This window comes from Chiloscyllium plagiosum, unplaced genomic scaffold, assembly GCF_037043375.1.
Source record: "Chiloscyllium plagiosum isolate Xiang-an unplaced genomic scaffold, Cpla_swu_hap1 HiC_scaffold_37, whole genome shotgun sequence".
Lineage (NCBI taxonomy): Eukaryota > Metazoa > Chordata > Chondrichthyes > Orectolobiformes > Hemiscylliidae > Chiloscyllium > Chiloscyllium plagiosum.
In genome coordinates this window covers 31,956,133-31,982,617 of record NW_028270175.1, presented here as the reverse complement: position 1 = coordinate 31,982,617, position 26,485 = coordinate 31,956,133, and the positions used below count along the sequence as shown (strand labels likewise).

Here is a 26,485-nt window from a genome sequence, read left to right as displayed (position 1 = left end):
CCTCTCAGTGGTTGGCAGAGATTGTATGGCATTCCTCTGAAGAAGGACCACGGGGCTGTCCCTATTTTCTTGGCAATATTCCCCCAGCTAGAGACTTCACTAAGACTGAAAAGAGCCCAAGGTAATGCCTGGGTGAAAGCTGAGAGTGACTGCCCTCAACATTATGACAGCATTTGACAGAAGATTGCATCAGGGAGCACAATAAACCATCGAGTTGTAATATTGTTGCTGTTTGTGGGATCATGCTGTGCACACATTGGCTGCTGCGTTTCCTGACGACATTGGCCATGCTCAATTGCCCAGTGGTGCCCAGTGTCGTGCAGGGTGGGTGGGTGAGCCACGGGAAATACGGGGTGACGGATGGGGGTGGGTGGGGACGGGATGCTCTTGGGAGGGTCGGGTGCCGACTCGATGGGCCGAACGGCCTCTGTCTGCATGGCCGGGGATTCCACGATTCGAAAGATTGCACTTCCGAACCTCCTTCTGTGGGGTGATCGAATGGCGTGTGCTGGGTGCTATATAAATTCAAGTGCTTGTATTATTTACCACTTCAGTTAACGAAGTGACACAGATGTTTTGTACAGTATGCAGCATGCTCTCTGTCTGCACACGTCAGCTTGGGTTGAATTGCCTGCGTTCGGGGCTGATCTATTTGTTCTGTTGCTCTTGTGAGCTTTAGAACACGTGTGTCTGTGACATAAAAGACAAAGTTATACAGGAGGGTGCCTATCGCTGCCCTGATCACAGCCCCCAGCGATTTCCCAGCTTCGGGGTATCCCCGCAATGGATACAATTTTCACAGCTGGCTTTCTGTGAGGGCCCCCTCGCTGACAAGGCGTTCAGACTCATGGTCACAGAGCGGAGAGAGCTGAGAGCTGCTGCTTTGTTCTAGGAGCTGTGAGGACAGCTTCTGTCGGAGGGCAGGCAAGGACCTTTAGACTGAAGCAGCAGTTTGTAATCAGAGTGGGGCAGGATTGGCAGCACAGAGAGTCAGGACTGACAGCAACCATGAACCAGGCTAAACCTGAAGACAACACGGGAAACAGCTCGGCTGGTAAGAGAGAAGCCTCAATGATGGATATCGAGTGTCAGGGGATATATATATATATATATGCGAAGTGGTGTCAATCTGAAGCTAGCTGAGACTGCAACGGTTCTGACAAAACGATAGCACAGCAGAATGGCCAGCAACCGCGGTATTCACTTCAAATCTACTTATTTAAGTCCTGCTCCACTTGGAGAGGGTCCAAGGGCAGGTAACACACAGACAGCGCCAACACTCCCCGTGTTCACACACAGACCATTAACACTCCCTGTGTTCACACACAGACCACTAACACTCCCTGTGTTCACACACACATGATGTGGAGGAGACTGGGGGTGGGCAACGTTAAAAATTACACAACACCAGGTTATAGTCCAACAGGTTTACTTGGAAGAACTAACTTTCAGAGTACTGTTTCCTTCATCAGGTGGTAGTCTTATGACCAGGATCATAAGACAAGAGAATTTAAAGCAAAACATTAGTGTCATGCAACTGAAGTGATATATTGAACAAACCTAGATTGCTGTTAAGTCTTTCATCTTTTAGAATTGCAGGTTTTGGTTCATTCATATGTAAATCCCAGAACTTCTTTTAAGTCACATTCTTGAGATAACTTAAGGTTTTATTAAAAAAAAAGTGACATCTCAGCTCAGAAAATGCATTAAAGGTGTGAGGTTAGAGTCTGTCTGTATCCCAATCTTGAGTCAGACCGGTTCTATTCCAAGATGGAATTTTAAAAATATTACATGGATTGACTGCCTGCAGGTTGTGCATTTTTGAGCAAAATAGAATGTATCTGCAAATATAGTTCTGCAAATGTAAATTCACTCCATAGATTTATATCTGTGTGCACGTACGTGTGAGAGAGTGTGTTTGCATGTGTGTGTGTTTGGTAAAGTGTGTGCATGCTTGGCATGAGATAGGTTCTTTGTGAGTATGTAAGTGGGTGTGTGTATGTGTGCGTGACAGAGTGTATAGTGTAGTGTGACATGAACCCAAGGTCCCAGGTGAGGCCATCCCCACGTGTACAGAACTTGGCTATCAGCCTCTGCTCAACCACTCTGCGTTGCTGAGCAGCTCAAAGTCTGCCTTGGGGGATGGTCATCCGAAGATCCGATGCCGAATGTCCCTGACCGCTGAAATGTTCCCCGACTGGGAGGGAACACTCCTGTCTGCCACAGAGTGGCTGAGCAGAGGCTGATAGCCAAGTTTGGTACCTATGAGGATGGCCTCAACTGGGACTTTGGATTCATGTCACATGACAGGTGATCCCACTGCACTACACACACACAATCTCACAGGCTTGTTCTCCATCACACTCACACACACACTTTACCAAGCTTGCACACATGCATACACACAATCTGTCATATGCACTCATACTCATACGCACATACTCACTCTCTGTCTTTCTCTGTCTCTCTCTCGTGCACGCGCACACACGTATAAGTCTATGGGGTGAATTTGTATTTGCAGAGCTATATTTGCAGACACATTCTATTTTGCTCAAAAATGCACAACCTGCAGGCAGTCAATCCATGTAATATTTTGTAAGTCCCACTTTGAAAATAGAACCAGTCTGACTCAAGATTGGGATACAGACAGACTCTAGCCTCACACCTTTAATGCATTTTCTGAGCTGCAATGCCACCTTTTCTATTTGAAACCTTAAGTTATCTCGAGAATGTGAGTTAAAAGAAGTTCTGGGATTTACATATGAATGAACCAAAACCTACAACCCATTCTAAAAGATGAAAGACTTAACAGCAATCTAAGTTTGTTCAACATATCATTTCAGTTGCGTGACACTAATGTTTTGCTATGAATTCTGTGTCTTATGGTCCTGCTCCACAACTACCTGATGAAGGAGCAGTGCTCTGAAAGCTAGTGCTTTTAAATAACCCTGTCGGACTATAACCTGGTGTTGTGATTTTTAACCACACACACAACACTAACACTCCCCGTGTTCGCTCGTACAGACAGCGTTAACACTCCCCATGTGCACACACACACATACAGCGGTAACAGTCCCCATGTTCACACACACACAGCGCTAACAGTCCCCGTGTTCACACACACAGTGCTAACACTCCATGTGCTCACACACAGACAGCGCTAACACTCCCCATGTTCACACACAGGCATTGCTAACAGTCTGTGTTCACACATACAGACATCGCTAACAGTCCATGTTCACACACAGTAATCATTAACAGTCACTGTGCTCTAACACTCCGTGTTGACACACACCCAGCACTAACGCTCCCCATGTTCACACACAGACATTGCTAACACTCCCCATGTTCACACACACAGCACTAACACTCCCTGTATTCACACACACAGTGTGAACATTCCCTATGTTCACACACACAGACAGAGCTAACGCTCCCCATGTTAGCGCTAACACTCCTTGTGTTCACACACAGTGTTAACACTCCCCGTGTTCACACACACAGACAGCACTAACACTCCCCGTGTTCATTTTGTCCATTAAGAACTCCACACCAGTTCATTTAATGTTTAGTTTCTCACTTCCTGTGTCAGCTGCGATGTTGAAATGGCCCCTAGGGATCTGACTGCCTTTTGCCCACAATTTCCATTCTTCAAGACTTTTCCATCTTCTTTTGTGGGATATTAACATCACTGGTAAGGTCAGCATTTGTTGTCTATCCCTAACTGTCTGTAAGGAAGTGATGTTGAGCCATCTTCCTGAACCTCTGGAGTTTGTTCTGTTGGTACAGTTGCGTTCAGAGGGCAGTTAAGAGTCAACTACACTGTTGTGGTTCTGTTCGCCGAGCTGGAAGTTTTTGTTGCAAACGTTTCGTCCCCTGGCTAGGCGACATCATCAGTGCTTGGGAGCCTCCTGTGAAGCGCTTCTTTGATGTTTCCTCCGGTGTTTATAGTGGTCTGTCCCTACCGCTTCCGGTTGTCAGTTTCAGCTGTCCGCTGTAGTGGTTGGTATATTGGGTCCAGGTCGATGTGTTTGTTGATGGAGTTTGTGGATGAATGCCATGCCTCTAGGAATTCCCTGGCTGTTCTCTGTCTGGCTTGCCCTATGATAGCAGTGTTGTCCCAGTCGAATTCATGTTGCTTGTTGTCTGCGTGTGTGGCTACTAAGGATAGCTGGTCGTGTCATTTCGTGGCTATTTGATGTTCATGTATGCGGATTGTTAGCTGTCTTCCTGTTTGTCCTATATAGTGTTTTGTGCAGTCCTTGCATGGTATTTTGTACACTACATTAGTTTTGCTCATGTTGGGTATCGGGTCCTTCGTTCTGGTGAGTTGTTGTCTGAGCGTGGCTGTTGGTTTGTGTGCCGTTATGAGTCCTGGGGGTCGCAGTAATCTGGCTGTCAGTTCTGAGATGCTCCTGATGTATGGTAGTGTGGCTAGTCCTTTTGGTTGTGGTATGTCCTCATTCCGTGGTCTTTCTCTTAGGCATCTGTTGATGAAGTTGCGCGGGTATCCGTTTTTGGCGAATACCTTGTATAGGTGTTCCTCTTCTTCTTTTTGCAGTTCTGGTGTACTGCAGTGTGTTGTGTTGTGGCCCTTTTTGAATAGTGTCCTGATGCAGCTTCGTTTGTGTGTGTGTTGGGGTGGTTACTTTCATAGTTTAGGACTTGGTCTGTGTGTGTGGCTTTCCTGTATACCCTTGTAGTGAATTCTCCGTTCGGTGTTCTCTGTACCATCACGTCTAGGAATGGGAGTTGGCTATTCTTTTCTTCTTTTCTCGTGAATCGGATTCCTGTGAGTGTGGCGTTGATGATCCGTTGTGTTTTTTCTATTTCCGTGTTTTTAATGATTACAAACGTGTCATCGACATATCTGACCCAGAGTTTGGGTTGAATTTGTGGTAATTTCAAAAACCACTAATCGTGAATGGACCCGGACCATAGAACAGGCTGTCACCATAGGACAGAACAGGACATCACACCGCAAAAAAACAGCACTAAAAGAAAAAATGGCCAAACTAACACACAACAAAGAGGACACTAAACACACACCTGGGTTAAAAACCTCTCCCACAGACAGCTCACAGACACGGAAAGAACAATACTGGCCAAGGGACTCAACTACAACCACAGGGACGCCAAGACAGCAGACTTCCTAGCAGCACTAGAATGCACACTCAGGAACAATGGACTGACAGAAGAGACACAACAAACAGTGAGACAAACTGTCGTACCTATGATAATAAGGAAAAGACAAACACATAACTTCAACACCAAGGAGAGAGAAGCACTGAAATCACTAAGAAACGATAAGAACATAATCATACTACCAGCAGATAAAGGCAGAATGACGGTCATCCGAGATAAATCTGATTACATCCAAAAAGCACAACAACTACTTGCAGATATCAACACCTACCAAATGAAGGAATTTGACCCCACACCACAACTCATCAATAGGATAAATAACACACTAAGGAATCTACAAAAAAACGGACAGATAACCAGAGCTGACCTACAAAGAATGAAACCGGAAAGCAACAACACCCCCAGATTCTATGGATTACCTAAAGTGCACAAACCAGACATCCCACTCAGACCCATAGTATCACTGCCAGGGACACCATCATACAAACTGGCCAAAGAACTACAACAGAAACTGAAACACCTGGTCAGCGGATCCAAACACTCTATACAATCAACACAGGAATTCTTGGACATCATCAGAAATATACACATAGACAAAGAAGAAACCATGATATCATTCGACGTGACGGCACTGTTCACTTCGATTGACATAACCCTAGCCAGAGAAATAATAGCCAACCTACTGGACATACAGAACAGAAAACAGGACGCTGAACCTATCAAGAAAGACGGCATACTTAAACTACTGGACTTGTGCCTCACAACACACTTCACATTCAACAACCAGATATACGAACAAATCAACGGAACACCCATGGGATCACCAATCTCGAGACTCATAGCAGAGGCAGTTATGCAAAGGTTAGAACAAACAGTCCTACCACAAATTCAACCCAAACTCTGGGTCAGATATGTCGATGACACGTTTGTAATCATTAAAAACACGGAAATAGAAAAAACACACCGGATCATCAACGCCACACTCACAGGAATCCGATTCACGAGAGAAGAAGAAAGGGATAGCCAACGCCCATTCCTAGACGTGATGGTACAGAGAACACCGAACGGAGAATTCACTACAAGGGTACACAGGAAAGCCACACACACAGACCAAGTCCTAAACTATGAAAGTAACCACCCCAACACACACAAACGAAGCTGCATCAGGACACTATTCAAAAGGGTCACAACACAACACACTGCAGTACACCAGAACTGCAAAAAGAAGAAGAGGAACACCTATACAAGGTATTCGCCAAAAACGGATACCTGCACAACTTCATCAACATATGCCTAAGAGAAAGACCACGGAACGAGGACATACCACAACCAAAAGGACTAGCCACACTACCATACATCAGGAGCATCTCAGAACTGACAGCCAGACTACTGCGACCCCTAGGACTCATAACGGCACAGAAACCAACAGCCACGCTCAGACAACAACTCACCAGAACGAAGGACCCGACACCCAACATGAGCAAAACTAATGTAGTGTACAAAATACCATGCAAGGACTGCACAAAACACTATATAGGACAAACAGGAAGACAGCTAACAATCCGCATACATGAACATCAACTAGCCACGAAACGACACGACCAGCTATCCTTAGTAGCCACACACGCAGACAACAAGCAACATGAATTTGACTGGGACAACACTGCTATCATAGGGCAAGCCAGACAGAGAACAGCCAGGGAATTCCTAGAGGCATGGCATTCATCCACAAACTCCATCAACAAACACATCGACCTGGACCCAATATACCAACCACTGCAGCGGACAGCTGAAACTGACAACCGGAAGCGGCAGGGACAGACCACTATAAACACCGGAGGAAACATCAAAGAAGCGCTTCGCAGGAGGCTCCCAAGCACTGATGATGTCGCCTAACCAGGGGACGAAACGTTTGCAACAAAAACTTCCAGCTCGGCGAACAGAACCACAACAACGAGCACCCGAGCTACAAATTTTCGCACAAACTGTCAACTACACTGCTGTGGGTGTAGGCCATGTGTAGGCCAGATTAGGGAAGGGCACCAGATTTCCTTCCCTCAAGTACATGAGTGAACCGTGCGGGATTTTATGCAATAGGTTAATGAAGACTGTTCCTGAGACTAGTTTTCAATTCCATCCCAATCCATGTGACCAGAAAAAAGGCTAATGATGTTCAAATATGGGTTGGGGTCAAAGGTCAGAGGTGACACCCAGCTGGTTTTGGATTTCCCGCCCTGTGGCTTTGGGGCTAATGGTGTCAAATGGTCTGCTACCCAGTGGTGCGAGCAATTGGCAGTGCAATCTGTGAGAGTCAGTTCCAACATGAAGTGGTGCATTCTCCCTACTCCCCGAGCCATTGGGGGCAAAGGGCACATTCCCATTCCACTTCCTTATTGGTTCATGTTTCATTTCCAGTGGCGCTGGTGGAGAGCAATGCCAACCCTGCTGGCCTGCAGCTGGTCAGCAGCTACCAAACCAATCGCATCGGAGATCCCCTCGACATTGTAGCCCTGGCAGAGCAGATCCAGAAGGTAGGCACTCTTTTCCCCACTCTCTCAAACCTTCCCTTCCCATTCCGAGCCAGCAGCTCCAGGAGTCACAACACTTGTGGTTTCTCGTTTGTTTATCTTGGCTGTTGTTACACTTAGCAGGCCTGCACCAGAATAGCGTTGTGGAGGAGTTTGACCCTTCACCTATATGCATAGACCCAAAGAATGCAGGAAGGATGAGCAACCATGTCATGGAATGAGCTGCCAGAGGAAGTGGTGGAGGCTGGAACAATTGCAACATTTAAGAGGCATTTGGATGGGTATATGAATAGGAAGGATTTGGAGGGATATGGGCCGGGTGCTGGCAGGTGGGACTAGATTGGGTTGGGATATCTGGTCGGCATGGACGGGTTGGACCGAAGGGTCTGTTTCCATGCTGTACATCTTTGAGTCCATTGAAATGGAGTGTGACAATAGACAATAGGTGCAGGAATAGGCCATTCCGGCCTTTGAGCCTGCACCACCATTCATTATGATCATGGCTGATCATCCTCAATCAGTATCCTGTTCCTGCCTTACCCCATAACCCTTGATTCCACTATCCTTGAGAGCTCTATCCAACTCTTTCTTAAACGAATCCAGAGACTAGGCCTCCACTGCCTTCTGGGGCAGAGCATTCCACACACCAACCACTCTCTGGGTGAAGAATTTCTCCTCATCTCTGTCCTAAATGGCCTACCCCTTATTTTTAAGCTGTGTCCTCTGGTTCGGGACTCACCCATCAGCGGAAACATGTTTCTTGCCTCAAGAGTGTCCAATCCTTTAATAATCTTATATGTCTCAATCCGATCCCTTCTCAGTCTTCTAAACTCAAGGGTATACAAACCCAGTCACTCCAATCTTTCAACATAAGACAGTCCCGCCATTCCAGGAATTGACCTCGTGAACCTACGCTGCACTCCCTTAATAGCCAGAATGTCTTTCCTCAAGTTTGGAGACCAGAACCGCACACAATATTCCAGGTACGGTCTCACCAGGGCCCTGTGCAGCTGCAGAAGAACCTCTTTGCTTCTTGTTATGAAGGCCAGAATGTGGTGGTGATAAATGACGCTATAGACAGGGGGTTAGAACCTGTTCTCTATAATTGCAACCAAAGACTCTGCAGGATTGTGCCAATGGAAGGTACCTCCTCATGGTGGAAAATGCATTTGCAGGGGGGAGGAGAAGGATTGCAACTGTCGTGGTCCACGTGAGAACTAAAGGCCGAGGCAGAACCAAAAATGAGGTTCTGCAGAGGGAGTTTGAGGACCCTGGTTCTGAATTAATAAACAGAAGCTCATGCATAATGAGATTCAACGGGTTGAATATATCATGACATAAGTGGAGTAAGAGAAAGGGTTTTTGATGTGTGGGGCTTGGGAATGTTGTGGTTCATGAGCAAAGCGTTGGTTTGTGACATGCTCTGGTAAAACGAAACTGGGATCAGTGCCCTAGTGATCAAATTATTTGGGCAGTGAAAGATTCAAAGGTTGGGGTTTAGAAACGTGAACAGAAAAGTCAAGGGCACTGTGCAGCGAAATGGATAAAGACAAGCAGATTGGGATAGAGAGTTTCAGCAGTTTATTTTCCCTGGAGGGGAGGAGACTGAGGGATGACTTGACAGAGGTCCAGAAAATCATGAGAGGTGTTGATAAAGTAGATCATCAACAGCTTTTCCCCAGGGTAGGGAAGTCTGAAACTAGAGGGAATAGGTTTAAGGTGGGAGGAGTCCCAAAGAGTGCACAGAGAGTGCTGAGTGTTCGGGACGGGCAGCCAGAGGTAGTGGTGGAGGCGAGTACAATTTTGTCATTTAAGTAACATTTGGACAGTTACATGAATGGAATAGGTATGGAGGGATATGGACCAAACACAGGGAAATGGGACTAGTTTAATTATGAGAACTGGGTGGTAGGGACAAGTAGAGCCAAAGGGCCTGTTTCCATGCTGTAAACGTGTATGACTCTCTGATTCTATTTACTAGGCTGATTCCTGGGATGAATAGGTTTAACTTATCAAGAATGGATAAACAGGACAGGCCTGTACAGAGTTATAGAGATGTACAGCACGGAAGCAGACCCTTCGGTCCAACTTGTCCATGCCGACCAGATATCCCAACCCAACATAGTCCCATTTGCCAGAGCTTGGTCCATATCCCTCCAAACTCTTTCTATTCATATACCCATGCAGATGCCTTTTAAATGTTGTAATTGTACTAGCCTCTGGCAGCTCATTCCCTACACATACCACCCTCTGCGTGAAAACTTTGCCCCTTAGGTTTCTTTTATATCTGTCCCCTCTCACCCTAAACCTATGCCCTCTAGTTCTGGGCTCCTCGACTCCAGGGAAAAGACTTTGTCTATTTACCTATCCATGCCCCTCATGATTTCATAAACCTGTATAAGGTCACCCTTCAGCCTCCGACCCTCCAGGGAAAACAGCCCAGTCTATTCAACCTCTCCCTGTAGCTCAAATCCTCCAACACTGGCAACATCCTTGTAAATTTTTTCTGAACCCTTTCAAGTTTCACAACATCCTTCTGATAGGAAGGAGACCAGAATTGCAAGCAATATTCCAACAGCGGCCTACAGCTGCAACATAACCTCCCAACTCCGATACTCTGTACTCTGACCAATAAAGGAAAGCATACCAAACGCCTTCTTCGCTGTCCTAGCTACTTTCAAGGAACTATGAACCTGCACTCCAAGGTCTCTTTGTTCAGCAACACTCCCCAGAACCTTACCATTAAGTGTATAAGTCTTGCTAAGATTTGCTTTCCTAAAATGCAGCACCTCACATTTATCTAAATTAAACTCCAACTTCTCAGCCCATTGGCCTACCTGGTCGAGATCCTGTTGTAATCTGAGGTAACCTTCTTTGCTATCCACTGCACCTCCAATTTTGGTGTCATCTGCAAACTTACTAACTATACCTCCTATGTTAACATCCAAATCATTTGTATGAATGATAAAAAAGTAGAGGACCCAGCACTGATCCTTGTGGCAGTTCACTGGTCACAGGCCTCCATTCTGAAAAACAACCCTCCACCACCACCCTCTGTCTTCTATCTTTGAGTCAGTTCTGTATCCAAATGGCTAATTCTCCCTGTATTCCATGAGATCTAACCTTGCTTACCAGTCTTCCATGGGGAACCTTGTCGAACACCTTACTGAAGCCAATGTAGATCATACCTACCACTCTGCCCTCATCAATCCTCTTTGTGACTTATTCAAAAAACTCAATCAAGTTTGTGAGACATGATTTCCCACACACAAAGCCATGTTGACTATCCCCAATCAGTCCTTGTCTTTCCAAATACATGTACATCCTGTCCCTCAGCATTCCCTCCAACACCTTGCCCACCACCGAGGCATTTGTTAGAGTTTAGAAGAGTGAGGGGTGATCTTACTGAAACATACAAGATTCTGAGAGGGCTTGATAGGGTGGGTGTTGAAAAGGATCAATTTCAAACTAGGGGACACAGTTATGGAAAAGGGAATATTCTTTTAAAACTGAGAGGTGAAGCATTTTTGTTTATCTCCCAGAGGGCATTGAATGTCTGGAATCCTCTTCCTCCGAGATCTGTGGAGGCTAGATCACAGAAAGTATTTAAAGGTAGGTTTTTGAAGTATCAGAAAGTTAAGAACGATGAGGAACTGGTGTGGAGGAGGAGTTGAGGCCTGGGCCAGATCGGTCATGATCTTGTTAAATGATAGGGTAGGGTTTGAGGCCTAAGTGGCCTTGTCCCTGCTTCTATTTCCTTTGTTCTTATGATCTAAGTGCTACAGATACTCAAGATAAGTGCTCGTTGAAGTTAGGGAAAGCATATCAGCACAAATGAAGCCTTGTCTACCCAACCAAGAGCACTTGGTCAGGATAGTGGGGTATTTTCAAGTTAGCAAAACCTAACAAGTGGATTGTCAGTGGGATCATTACCGGGGCCTGAGCATCACAATCTATATTGGTCTCCTCAACAGTGAGACCAAGAGTAATGTCTCTAACCTAGCCGAGGGAGACTGAATACAATTATCCCTGCTGCGACTCGGGATACACTCTGAAAGTAGCCATGGCTTATGACATGGTGTTATTGCCATTCTGTGCTGTGTTCTTGCTCACTGGGCCCATGAATACTCACAATCAGAGCGTAACTCTACTTGTCACTCTGTTAACAACCCCTTTCTTATCCACTGTGGTACAGTATCTTTCTACTGCCAATCAACATAGCCCAGCGCTCAGAACTGGGGCTCCTATTGTTGAGGACACTTCATCTCAGTCCTTCATCCGTTACAATCTGACAAGCATTTTTGAGGAGACTGTATTGAGAAAACAACAAGTGCTGAAGATCACAGTGGGTCACACAGCATCCATGGAGAGAGAGTAAGTTAACGTTTCAAGTCCAAATAACTTTTCATCAGAGCTCTGATGAATGGTCACCTCGACTCAAAACATTAGCTTGCTCCCTCTCCATGGATGCTGTCTAACATACTGTGATCTCCAGCATTTGTTCTTTTCAGTACAGATTCCAGCATCTGCAGTAATTTGTTCCAAAGTATTTTTGAGGGTTTTGGTAATCAAGCACTTTTGCTGCAGAAAGAAAAACTCCATGGGCAAGAACATCCAATGATGGGTCCTTAAGTTAGCAAAGGAATGAGAGTGGTAATGAGGCCAGTGTTGATCTGGAGAATAACTAAACATGAGAATATTATTTGAGGATCACAAGGCTAGAAGCTGGGCTGGCTGCAGTGAACAAAAGATCTGCATTTATATAACGAGTAGGAGGCAGCTCGCTAAGTTGGCTGGATTGCTGGTTTGCACGTCAGAGGAACGCAAAGAGTGAGGGTTCAATACTCCTACTGTCTGAAGTCCCCATGAAGACCTTACCTGCTCAGCCTTGCCTTTTCCCCTGAGACACAGTGAAACCCTCCACCAGTTGTCTCTCTTTTTCTCTGATAAGAGACCAGTGGTCCTCTGGGACAGTGGCAATTTACATTTTCACAACCAAGGTTGGTGAAACTCTCAAAGGTCTTGAACTGAAGACAAAAAATGCTGGAAATCACAGTGGGTCAGGCAGCATCCATGGAGAGGGAACAAGCTAAAGTCTTGAGTCTAGATTGCTCTTCATCTCGAAAGTCTTTACAGCCAATGAGGAACTTCTGATGCTGTAACACTATATCAGGCTGTGCACAGCAAGCTCCCACAGATGTTAAGATGTCAACGACTAAGTAACTTTTTTTCTGTTGTTGATTGAGGGGCAACTAATCATCAGGTACGTCACAAAACAACCAAATCATTACACAGGAGGCCATTCAGTCCATCATGTTTGTTCCCGTATTTGGGGAAACTCCCCTGCTCTTTATTAAAACAGTGGCATGCAATCTTTTACAACCGCCCCCCCCCCCCCCCCCCCCGCCGTCCCCCCAGCCCCGAACAAGCAGATCGAGTGTCAGTTTAGTATCTTAGCTAAATTTCAGCCCTTTCAACAATGCAGCCCTCCCTCAGTATCACACAGGAGGCTTGAATGGGGACCTGAACCTGGGAATTTTATGATTCAGAGGAGAGGGTGCTACCATCCGAACCGAGCGTATGAAAAGGTTGGTGGTTATGGATCAAAACAAAGGCAAACAGGACAGTATGCTGCGATGGCTAGTCGTATGTCAGGGACTTGTGGAATATAATATGTAGGTGTGAGGGAGAGTCAGTGAAGTATGCCTCCGGTGTACTACCTCTTATCACCAGCAGGAGGTTAAAAGTGATAGTGAGAGGTGTGGCTGGCTGTATTAAGGCCCAGGCCTCTGCCCTTTCCCTCCATAACTATAGTTTTTTTTCAAACTAGTTGGGCTGTTACATTTTAGAAGAATGTCCCAGGTTTGTAGTGTAATTATACATTGCTTGTTATCTGAGAATTTAGAGGCGTTTCCTTTAATACCAGTAAGAATGTTATCGAGGGTTACAATAAAAACAGTGAGATCATCACTAAAGATCCCCTATTAGAAGTTCCTAAAAAACACTATTTTAGCTCTGAGCACTAATTTTAACGGACAGTGCCCATGTACAATACAAATTAATATACTTCACACATCTAGATTTCTGTAACACTGAATGATTCTAGAATGAATGAGGAAAAAGAAATACTTGCACATTCGACTTTTCGTTTAGCAGTTTAACTGAAAGCTGCACAAAATGTTCAGCTTCACAGGCATGTACAATGGCTGAAACCTGAAGAGTACTGATACACAGAGGGATCTGGCTGTGCAGGTCCATAGATCATTGAATATGGCTCAGTGGTTAGCACTTCTACCTCACAGCACCAGGGATCTGGGTTCAGTCTCAGCCTTGGGTGACTGTGTGGAGTTTGCACATTCTCCCCATGCCGGTGTCGGTTTCCTCTGGGTGCTCCGGTTTCCTCCTGCAGTCCAAAGATGTGCAGATTAGGTGGATTGGCCATGCTAAATTGCCCACAGTGTCCAGGAATATGGGTTAGGTGGGAAATACAGAGTTATAGGTTAGTGGGGTGAGTCTGGGTAGGATGCTCCTCAAAGAGTTGTTTTGGACTTGTTGGGCCAAATGGCCTGTTTCCACACTGGAGGGATTCTATGATGATTCAGTCTTTGATAAGGTAGTAAAAAAAGCCTATGGCATGATTGCCTTCATTGGAGGGGGCATTGAGTATAGGGATAGACAAGTTATGCTGCAGCTTTGTAGAACTTTCGTTAGGCCAGACTTGGAATATTGTGTACAGTTCTGGTCACCAGTTCTGGAGAAGGTACAGAAAAGGTTTACCAGGATGTTGCCTGGTAGGAGGGATTTTAGCTATGAAGAAAGGTTGGATAGACTGGGATTGTTTTCACTGGAACGCAGGAGGCTGAGGGACTACATGATAGAAATTTATAAGGTGGTGAATGGAATGGATAGAATGGAAAGTATGAGGCTTTTCCCCAGGGTGGAGGGATCAATTACTAGGGGACACAGGTTCAAGGTGTGAGGGGGGGTTTAAAAGAGATGTGTGAGGCATGTTTTTCACACAAAGGGTGGTGGGTGCCAGGAAGGCGCTGCCAGAGGAGGTGGTGGAAGCAGACACAATAGCAGCATTCAAGAAGCACCTGGACAAATACATGAATAGGAAGGGAATAGAGGGATACTGATCCTGTAAGTGAAGACAGAGTATGGCAGGGCAAAATGTATCATTGCAAGCTTGGAGGACCGAAGGGCCTGTTCCTGTGCTATATTGTTCTTTGTACCCTGTGCACATATAAATATTGAGGTCACATGCCCATCTTTTATTTACAAATCAGAAATGATTCTTTACTCAGCTTCCAAGTTAGGCTAATAATGAAAGTGTTGGATATGGGAGGGTGAGGTGCAGTGTGGGTTAGCTCAGTTTGTTAAATGGTTGGAGTGCAGTGCAGACGTACCCCGCTGGTGAAGTTGCTACCCTCAAACTATACATCACCAACTACTTTGACCTAATGGACAGAAATGCCTTTGGAATTTTATGGACAATGTGTTGGATTAACACAAGGGAAGAAGGTGACAAAATGACTGATGAGAATTACTTAAAATGTGCAGAGAGGAAGGAGCTGAATCAAAGGCTTTATGCAAATTATTTAAAAATATAATTGTGTTCCTCTTTGTCATTTGATTCTGGATTCCTGAGGGCCCTAAGCTCAGAGCATTAGGGTTACCCTGGTGGGGAAAGGGTTTGGAGTTGGTAGCTGAGGAACAAGGTGGGAGATGGGGTGGACCGGGGTAGCCCTGAGATTTTGAATGGATCAGAAAGTGTGAAACCTGAGGCTGCACAGCTCCATATTAGGAAAGAGAAAACAAATATAATGCACAATATAACTTCATAAATAAAACCTGAAATGCAACCTACAGCAATGGTTCTGGGAAATGCATCTAGGAAAAGCAACACTGCCACCTAGCATTTAAAATACAAGGACACACAGAACTGAACATGATATCCAGGCTGTGTTGAAGTGTGACAATCAGGAAGTGGACTCTAGGCTTTTAACAGAGATAAGGTATGACTGTGTTACAGATTGTACCGCTGAATTCAATATCCTGTTCTTTCAAACCAACTAACCGGTAGGCCTTTTATGACTGCTGATATGATTTATTTGAAGAAGGGATGAGACCTGCATTTATATAGCACCTTCCACAATCTCTCGGTATCAAATTGCTTCAGAACAAACCTCCATTCCTGTCACTTTTCTAACGTGCAGCTAATTTGCATGCAGCAAACTCCTACGAATTCCCATGTAATTAAAGAACCAGATCACTTGTTTTTGGTGATATTGATTGCAGGTTGAGTACCAGCTAGGAAACCGATGGGAACTCACCTGCTCCTCTGTGAAAGAATACTGGGGGGGGGGGGTTGTTTATGTGTCCCAAGCTGGGGCCTTGGGTTTGATATCAGCACCTCTCCATCATAGTGGCGATCAGTCAATGTGACACAAGTCTAGATTTTCTGCTTCAGTTTCTGGAGTGTGTTTTAAAACTTTCTGACTCAGAGGCGAGCACAAACCCTTCTGAGCTACCGTTGCCACCTGATGATTGGACATGAAAAATAACACTACCCGACTTCTGGTTTCCGGTGGTTTGTTGCAAGCCGCGGTGCATTTCCTTTCAAGTCTTGAACGGGTGTATGTCTGCCTTGTCAGCCAGGCGCTGGACTCAAACGGCTTCTTAAGCAGAAGTGAAACTTCCTTTTCTCTCTCCACAGTCATGCAGAGCAGGTCTAATCACGCAGAGAAAGGCAAGAACATAACCTTCACTTATCGTCTGTTCAGAACATCCCAGAGCGTGTCACATACAACGATGTAGGCAAATATATCATTCAATTTGTACACAGAGCCAGCATTTATATAGTGTCCTTCATGACTTTATCAATTTATACCCATTTAAATATGTAGTTGCTACTGTCATGTAGGACTGGTTATGTAGAATATAGAACTTCATTGTGTTTAGATTGAAAGGCACGTGCTCTAGGACACTGGGACAGCCTGTACTGTATTCCCTTAATCTTTAGCAATCACCGGAAAGGGCAGAGGGAGCATCTCCCTGAACTCTTCAAAACTGCACAGAAGGGTCAGTCGAGGTCAGCTACTGTAGAGGGTGCCAGTGAGGTTTGAACTCTCAATGTTCTAACTAACAAGGAAGTGTTTAGGACACACAATATTTGGTAATGACCCCCACTTTGCTTTGAGCTAAAGTCCATAATTGTATCTCACAGGCAATCACATGGTTACCAGAGAGTTTGGGATGTTGAAGCCCTCTGTTCCACCTCTTTATCATTGTGGGGGTCACTGGCTAGGCCAGCATGTATTGCTCAGAGGGCAGTTAAGAGTCAACCACATTGCTGTGGGTTCAGAGTCACATGTAGGCCAGCAGTTTCCTTTCCTAAAGAACATTAGTGAACCAGATCGGTTCTTCCAACAATCAGTAAAAATTTCTCAGTCATCATTCGAATCTTAATTCCAGATTTTTATTGAATTCAAATTCCTCCATGTGCTGGTGGTGGAATTTGAACCTGGGTTCACCAGAATATTACCTGGGTCTCTGGATTAGTAGCTAAGTGATAAACCACTAGGCTATCACCTCCCTAGTACATTGATCATTTGATCATCTTCCTAAGTGCCTGCCATGCTGTTTCCTCAATGCAGTAGTCTTGGCAATTCGGAGCTTCATCCGGAGGTTCACTGATGACGTTACCTAGTAATGGTGACGAAACGTCTGAAAACAAACCTTCTAGCTCAGCGAGCAAACCTACATCCAGAACCTCAACCTGAGCTACAAATCTTCTCAAAACAGTCTTGCCATTGTCATCCATTTTGAGGAGGGGTTAAGACAAGGAGTTGTAAAACAAGAACTGATAGAATAATGGAACCCCCATGATAATGACGTTGCCTGTGCTTTTAAACAGTTTGCATTGAAACATTTAGGCTTTATATCCGGATGAAGCTCTGAATTGCAAGACTATTGCATTGAGGAAACAGCATGGCATGTTAACTAGAATGGGAACTGAGTATACTGAGCCTCTGTTCCCTAGAATTTAGAAGACTGAGAGGTGATCCCGTGGGAACGTATGAATTTTTTTAAGGGACTTGACAGTTAAGGTGCCGAGAGAGAATTTCCCATTGGTGTGTCTAGAAGTAGGAGTCACAGTCTCAGAAATGTAATGTCCTCACACACAAAGGTCTATGAATCATTGGAATTCACCAAGCCTGCAGAGCTCAGTTGCTGAGTATACTCAAGATGTGCAGGTGCCGGTGTTGGAGTAGGGTGGACGAAGTTAAAAATCACACAACACCAGGTTATAGTCCAACAGGTTTATTTGGAAGTGTAAGCTTTCGCAGCGCTGCTCCTTCGTCAAGTATATTCAAGACAAAGATTGTTAGGTATTTGGATACTTACAGATATGGGGATAGTGCAGGGAAGTGAAGCTGAGGTAGATCAGCCATGACTGTAGTGAATGACAGTGGAAGCTGATTGAGGTATTCCTGCTCCTACTTCCTCTCCTCAAACTTTATTTGAGGAGAGCCATGTGTGAATATTGTTATATCTGCAAATCCATTGTGAAGAATATCCTTGACCTGTAAGCACTTGCATGATTGGCAGCATAATTAAAATAGTTTGAATGCTCAACAACAGAAGATTTGAATCTCTGTTGTTCTTCCTAGCTTCCAACCAACTGACTGAAATGGCAACTCCCATTGTGGTATACTTTCTGCTTATGAAGGTACTCTGGCTCCACCCAGGGTTTGTTTTCTGGCTCACAGACTGTTATACATTAATCACTGGATGAGGTAGCAACCATTGATGTTCCTCTGATTAAAATGGCACGTAATCTTGCTGTGACCTGTTCGTGCCTAAAGCATTTACTAACAATGAATTGTCCTGCTTTCAGTCAACAGGGATATCCAGCCTCCTCTTCAAACTTATATTTGGGGTTTGATCAATGACTGAAAAGGCTATAATTTCACATTCATCACAAAATCCCTGAAAAGGACTTTCCTTAATGCCGTGTTAGCTGATACAGCTGAGTGTTTTCTAAACCATTTCACAGAGTGGAGCATGTCCAGGTGGGTTTATGGCGTTGTACACAGGTCAGACCAGGGCAGTACATCAGCTTTCCATCCCTAAAAACTTAGTTGGATTTTATCAGCACATTTGACAGCATTAGGCTATTGATTCCACCTTTTTTTTATCTTTGTAACTACCATGGGAAATCAACTCAAGGTCTCTAGGGGAGCAGACTCCCCCTATGAGGTGGACAAAATCATTAGTCACATGACACCAGATTATAATCCAACAGGTTTATTTGAAATCACAAGCTTTCAGAGCATTGCTCCTTCATCATCTGATTTCAGGTCAACCCGTTGGACTATAACCTGGTGTTGTGTGACTTCTAACTTTGTCCAGCCCAGTCCAACACCAGCACCTCCACATTATGGCTTGCCCTATGGGGAGAGAGGGAAACAGGCTACTGAGTTGGATAATCAGCTAAGATCATATTGAATGGGGGAGCAGGCTCAGAGGGCCAAATGGCTTACTCCTGCTCCTATTCTCTGTTTCTATGGATCATTGGACCAGCTAGTCACTGGATTACTAACCCAGTACACTGCACCACTGTGTGGTTTCAAACTCAGAACTACCTCTTCTCAATACAACTTCCTGTTCCAATTAAAATGAGCTTTTCAGATGCAAACTGAATTCCCTTTTTAAAATGAGATTGAGGCTGCATCAACGATAACATCAAATTCCTCCCAGCCTCTCCCTGATCTTATCTCTTGATGTTCCTTCTGTCCTGCTTTTCAATTCTGTGTGAAGGCGCTGAAGGTTTCTGTTCTGTCGCTGTTATGTACTTTGGGTGTTTTCCAATCTGCTTTTATTTTCAGTTGCATGCGGTCGCAAAAGTGGGAAAAGAAGAAAAACTTTTCAAAAACTCCCCGGTGATGAACCCGCCCTCGCTGGAGCAGGTTTACAAACTGCGGTGGCTGCATGTTGAACCAGCTGCTTTACCCCCTCCCCATGTGTGGGCCTGCTCAATTGGCAGATGACCCAAGTAAATCCTGTTGCTCAGACACGCATTTTCTGTCGGCTGGTTATATTGTTTATCCTCTGCTCTGCCTCCTCCCGAGTCCCCATGCCCAGTTGTAAACCCTACATTATACTTTGCTCCCAGTCTCTCAACTCAGTGCAGAAATTAGACCCAAACAAAAACTGAAATTGATGGAAAAGTTCTGGCCGCATCAGTGGCGAGAAATCAGAGTTAACGTTCCGGGTCCAGAGACCGTTCCTCAGAACTGAGGATAACTAGGAAAATGTTGAGTATATGCAGAAGGTAGGGTGGGGTGAGGAGTAAACGATAGGTGGTGATAGAGCACAAAGAGAGAGAAAAACAGTTGGACAAAGGAGTGGATAATAATCTGGCAAGGAGGGTGAATAGCTAGTAATGGGGACAGTTAGTGGCTAACAGTGGGTTGTGTGTAATAGCAGACTATGCGATAACAAGGGCTGTTGCGTGGGGATTGAGGTAAGGACATGGGAGAGCTCAAGACCTAAAGTTGTTGAGTTCAATTTTGAGTCCAGAGGACTGCAGGATCCCCAAGTGTAAAATGAGGTGCTGTTCTTCCAATTTGCACTGAGCTTCGCTGGAGCACTGCAGAAAGCCTGAGACGGAGATATTGGCCAGGGAACAGGATGGGGTGTTAAACTGGCAGGCACCTGGAAGCTCAGAGTCTTTTCTGTGGGCAGAAAATAGACCATTGACTCAGAGTGGGGAGCTGCCTCAGTATTTCTGAAATACCAAATCCATGTTTACAGTAAACCACAATAGGTGGATGACAAGGGAATGAATTGGGTACTTGCAGAATTGTTTTGTTTTACAAGCTCTGAAATAACCTTAAAATTACATCATTCTGGGTGATATTGAGTAGCGTATGCTCATACAAAGGGTTTGAACAATGTGGAACTCAATGACCCCAAAGGGCTGTCGCAATCAGTTCAGAATTTCAAGCCTGTGTTCGGCAAAAGTATTATCAGTTATGGAACTAAAGCAGGTGGGTGGAGTTAGATCACAAATCAACCATGATCCGGTTGAATGGCAGTACAGGTTGGAGGGGCTGAATGGCCTGTTCATGTGTGTACGATTACTTGCTAATGGAATGGGTGAATTGCTGGCTGGGGGATGGTCGCTACCCAGTGTTCAGGCTGGCAGACCAATGTGGGACAAAATGCCTTGGTGAACTTCAAACTCTTACAGCACTAAATGTAAGTCCTTGTATTTCCAGGCGGATGAGTTTGTACACGCCAATGCTTGTAATAGACTGACTGTGATCGCTGAACAAATCCAGTATCTCCAAGAGAAAGCCCGAAAGGTGAGAGGAGTCTTCGAGTTCTGTATCATCTCGCCCCCCTCCCCACCCCACCACCACCCGTGCCATTTTATTTTTAGTCTTGTCCCAATTCTTCAGGTCCTTGACCTCACTTGGTTAACCCGGTTCTGACAGATGCCTGAAAGGAAGCAAGAGGAAATTTAATATGGTTCTAGGTTGACCTATGCACAGGCATTGTAAATGCGGCTCGTCCACATTCCCAGATAGAATTGGGGGTCACTTGGATAGCAGGGATCACAACTGTAATTTTAACTTGCTGATGGCTGGCCTCTCCATTGTCAGTGTGTTTTACTGGGACACAGACTGAGCAATGTCTGGGCCTTGGGGACAGGGTGGGTCGAGCTCTCAAACTGTTGGCAATCAGAACAAAATGATGGTATCTGACCTCCAGGCTCACCAACAGCATCATTTACATTTGTCTCTGGTGACTTTGTCGTTAGTCATCGAGGTCCGGAACTCCCTTTCCAAACGTCATCACCTCTACGCTTCTTTCTCCTGCTTTAAGACTATCTCTTTTGGTCGTCTGTGCTAATAGTTTTTTTTTATTCAGTTTGCCTGAATTAACAAACTTGTCTTCGGGCACTTAACTACAACAAGGTCATTATTTAAATGCAAACTGCATTTATGTGCGAGAGATACTCTTTAGTCTTCAACCTGGCACCATGAGTTCCCAAGGTCTTGGCAACGGGCGGTTTGACCAGCCTCTTGTGCCAGGCGTGACTTTGGAAACCAGGGCCACTGAAACCCAGCACTCAGAAACCTGAAAGGGCAAAAGATGAAGTCGACTAAACATTTGCTGACATTCTTTAGTTAATTCTTGGTCCATTTCCCAAAATAAGGAACTTTAAATTCCACCTTTTGTGTATTTTGTTCACCCAATTTATACAGAGTGTGTGAGAGATTATAGCCTGGCAAGGTCTCCTCTCCTCTTCACATTCCTGAGTGCCACATCCCTGAATGCAGCATCTTAATGTTCATTGCAACAAGGTCAGCCAAGTGGACCTCATAGAATATGAGTTCCCTGCTTGGTGAACCTGGTTAACCTGGTCCAATCAGGGAGCCCTGGCTGACAGATGTAAGCAGGAGTGTTGCTACAGTCGGTGTGCTCCTGCTCGTACTGAGGTGGAGAAGAGGCGTTTCTTTGTCTCTTTCCCCCTTTGTTTAGGAAAGATATTTGTTTCTTTTTTGTTTGGGTTTCTTTATTGTTTGTTTGTGTTTGTTTTTTCTTTATTTTGAGCTATGCCAAGCTATTTGGCAGCCACCACCATCGCTGCTGCTGCTGCAGCCTGGACTCTGCCTGGGCCACTGCTGTTGCTGCCTGGGGCCTGTATGTTACAAAGAAAAAAATAATTTTAAACAAGTATAAGCAGGAATGTCAGGGTCTGTGCTCACTCCAGGAGCAGGCTGAGGGAGCTGGGTCAGTGTCATGTATTGTGTGTAAATGAAGGGCGGCTCGGTGACAAGACTGGCCTTTGTGGAGATATTTCAATGGCCAAGAGAATGCGATGTCTTCCTATGTGGCATCGGGGGAGTGTCAGCTCAACAGTGGCCCAACGGAGAAGAACGCCCAATATTGTATGCTTCCTGAGCTTTGATGCCAAACGCAAAGACACCCAGATAAAGAAGCAAGGTTTGGCGGTCATCTTTGGTGTGAGGAAGTTCCACTAGTACCATTGGATGTAAATTTACAATAGTAAAGGATTAGAAACCTCCGCTCAGGCTACTTAAAGAGGACAGGATTGTGCTACCCATAACCGCAGGTCAAATCCAGCAGTGGGCTCGTATTCTGAGTGTGTACAATGACAAACTGGAACATCATCCAAGAGGGCCAAGTCCAAATGCAGATGCTTTGAGTTGCATCCTACTGAAGGATGCACCACCGGTGGTGCCACCCCTGGAAGAGTCTGTTCTGGTTTAAATCTTTCTGGTCACCGTGACAATATCAGATTGTGGACACAGAAAGATTCCATCCTGGCAAAACCAAAACAGGTGCTGGTGATGGGGGAAACACAATGGCCACCACAACCAGAGTTGAAAACTTTCTGGATCCGGTGAGACTAGGTCATCACAGAGAGCAGCATATTATTATGGGGAATGACAGTGATCAAAGGTCACCGCAGGTACTGGCTGATCTCCACCAGGATCATCCAGAGGCTTCCAAAATGAAGATGTTGGTAAGACATTATGGCTGGTGGCCAGGATTGGATGCCGATGTAGCCGTATTGGTGGGGCAGTACGCAGAGTGTCAACAAGGACAAAAATTACTGCAGCAGCTCCCCCCACCCTGACATTTGAGGGACTAGCTGGGTAAGCCCTGGAGTTGGTTACACCTCGAAAATGCTGGTCTTTCTTGGGTTCTACGTTTTGTAGTCACTGTGGACGCCTATTCAAAGTGGTAAGAAGTGTATAGAGTTCATTCATCAAACCCGGGGGAGGGGTGATGATTGAAAAGCTGCATCTTTTGTAATACACAGATTCCCAGTGGGGTTGGTCACAGACATCGCGCCATCATTCACCAGCAGTGAATTTGAGTATTTCCTAAAGTTGAATGGCATTTGGCATGTAAGGACAACACCATACCATCCATCGTTCAATGGTCTGGTGGAAAGAGCAATCCAAACTTCGAAGGCAGGCTTAAAGAAACAGCCTACAGCTTTACCAAATTCCCAGTTCCTGTTTGATTATAGGACCATCCCTCATGCAACTACAGAGAAAGCTCCTGCAGAGTTGCTAATGAGGAGAAGATTGCACACCATGCCATCATTAAACAAGTTCCCTGACTGGGGCTGTTAACCTGGTCCAATCAGGGAGCCTTGGCTGACAGGTAGAAACAGGAGTATCAAGGACTCTGCTCATTCTGAGAGCTGGCTGTGCTAACTGGGTCAGTATCATACATTGAGCAATGTAAATAAAGGGTGACTTGGTGACGGGATACCAGCCTTTGTGGAGCTGTTTCAAGTGTCACATCTCTGTGCCCTACTCCCTGTCTTCTGTTCCTGTCTACACTGGGAATGTCTGATTTCACAAGCAATGATTCCAGTGCCTAACAGGACTAGTATAGCTAGACTTTTATCACCTTATCAGATATTTTAAAAGGTTTTATGTGTGGAAGATGCTGTTTTGGTAAAACAGTTGAAGCTTCTTGCAGGCTGCCTGTGAAGATCCCATGAGCTATTAAGTGGCCTGCTGCCCCTCAATTTGGACTCTACTGAGCTCCCAGCATTTGGAAAAAACATGGGCATCAGGTCATTGGGAACCTTACCGTCACTAAGTTCCCTTCCAGGTCACACAGCATCTTTCACCACTGCTGGGCCAAAATCCTGGAACTCTATCCCAAACAGCCAGAACGCCTGCTTCAGCTTCTCTTACATTGACATGAATTATGCTTAGTGTTTTCCCATCTTCACTATCAGTGGCAACATCATTTATAGTACTGCTCCTCAATGATCCGATCTGGTGTAACATTTCATTCTGTCCAGGTCCTGGAAGAGGCCAAGAGGGATGCAGATCTCCATCACGTTGCCTGCAATGTTGTGAAGAAGCCAGGCACAGTGTACTTCATGTACAGGCGGGATTCTGGCCAGCGGTACTTCTCCATCCTTTCACCAAAGGTCAGCTGGGTTTAAATATTTCCAAGGAAAGGGAAGGAGATCCACATGTATTGCAGCCTGGCTTGGAGTGTATGACCTATAAGGACAAACTTGGATTGTTTGTTTTCGCTGAAGTGTCAGAGGCTGAGGGGTTACCTGACAGAAGTACATAAAATTATGAGAGGCATGGGTAGGGTGGACAGTAGGTTTCTTTCCCAGGATGGAAATGTCAAACAAGAGGAGGGATAAGTTTAAAGTGAGAAGGGGAAGATGAAAAGAAGGTGTACAAGGACAGTGTTTTATACAGATGTGGCAAGTACCTGGAATGTCGTGTCAGGGGGAGGTGGTAGAAGCAGATATGGTAGCACCATTTTAAGAGACATATGAACAGGCAGGGAATAGAGGAATATAGACCATATGCAGGCAGATGGGATTAGTTTAGGGCCGCACAGACATAATGGGATGAAGGGCCTGTTCCTGTGTTGTACTGTTCAATGTTGAAAGTACTTCCTTGGCACGTGAGTGCTTTGGAATGACCTGAGGCTGTGAAAGTTGTTGTATATTCAAATCTTGATCTTCTTATTCAACCTGTTCTTTATTTATGATTCACATTAGGATTGGGGGCCGAGCCCACCTCATGAGTTCCTTGGTGCGTACAAGCTGCAGCCTGACATGTCATGGACACCGTACGAGGAGATAGAGAAAAGAGATTCCGAAGTTGGTCTCATTAAGAAGCTCCTGACCCAGCAGCAGACACTGCCACACAACACAGAGCCCAACTTCCACGGACTCGAGCCAATGATTCTCCCTGCCAGCAAGAACAGCCACAAAGATCCAAACGCCTCCTGAAAAAGCGGCTTTGATTCCAGAAAATACCGAGTTCTCTGACAGTCACGCGGGATAATTTTAAAACCTTGTTTCATGCCTATTTCTTTGTAATTCATGGTTCCATTTCTTTCAGCAACACAGCCTGGAAATGACTGCGCGCTAACACTGATATTTTCATTTGATTTCCCTTTTGTTTGTTTACATCAGAGGGTAGGTAGTATTCTATGTATAGGAATTGGAGCAGCGTTGTATAAAATAACACACCAGGGATGAGCATAAGGAAACAATAAGCATTTACCTGCTAATATCAGCGACAGCAAACCTGGTTAAGAAGGGAAGGTTTCATTTTCCTGCATGATGCCAAACAACACAAATAGTTATAATCACCTGAGGTTCTCAGATACACAGATGAAATTAGCAAATTGGACTAAGTTATTATTTTACTTACCTGCACTTTGAATGTGATAACAAGGGACCTGGTTATAAATTGCTCACCCCAAAGGTATCACTATTGTTAATTGTTATGAAATAAGAATATTAAAAATAAGCAGTAGGAAACTATACAGTCCCTCAGGTCTGCTCCATCCATTCATCATGGCTGATTTTTATCTCAGCTCCCCTTTTCTGCCTGTTACCATATCTCTCAAACCAAAAATCTGTCCTGCTGCCTTCTATTCAACGATGGTACATCTGCAACCTTCGGTGGTAGACACGTCCAAAGACTTTCAACTCGGAGTGAAGAGGTTCTTCCGAAACTCTGTCGTAAACGATTGGACCCTGACCCTTTAAGCTCCATACTCTAAATTCCTCCCAATGTACTTAAACTGCACATCTTTAGACTGTGGGGGCAAACTGGAGCGCCCGAAAGAAACCCATGCAGTGACGGAAACTGTGATTCTAATGCTGTGTAGTGTGTGAAGGGACTGATGTGTTTCACACAGCCATCAGTTTACTGAAATCCCCTCTACAATGGAAATAAACTTTGAGTTTTGAAAACTGA

At 45.1% G+C, this 26,485-nt stretch overlaps 1 protein-coding gene across 1 annotated transcript; it reads left to right on the top strand.

The window, feature by feature from the left end:
• The first annotated feature begins 663 nt into the window (after positions 1-663).
• On the top strand, positions 664-26,485 carry cunh1orf50 (chromosome unknown C1orf50 homolog). Its single transcript, XM_043675610.2, has 5 exons — positions 664-1,054; positions 7,561-7,676; positions 20,963-21,049; positions 24,547-24,678; positions 25,273-26,485. Exons 1-5 carry the CDS (start codon positions 1,009-1,011, stop codon positions 25,504-25,506), a joined length of 615 nt encoding a protein of 204 aa, XP_043531545.1. The 5' UTR covers positions 664-1,008; the 3' UTR covers positions 25,507-26,485.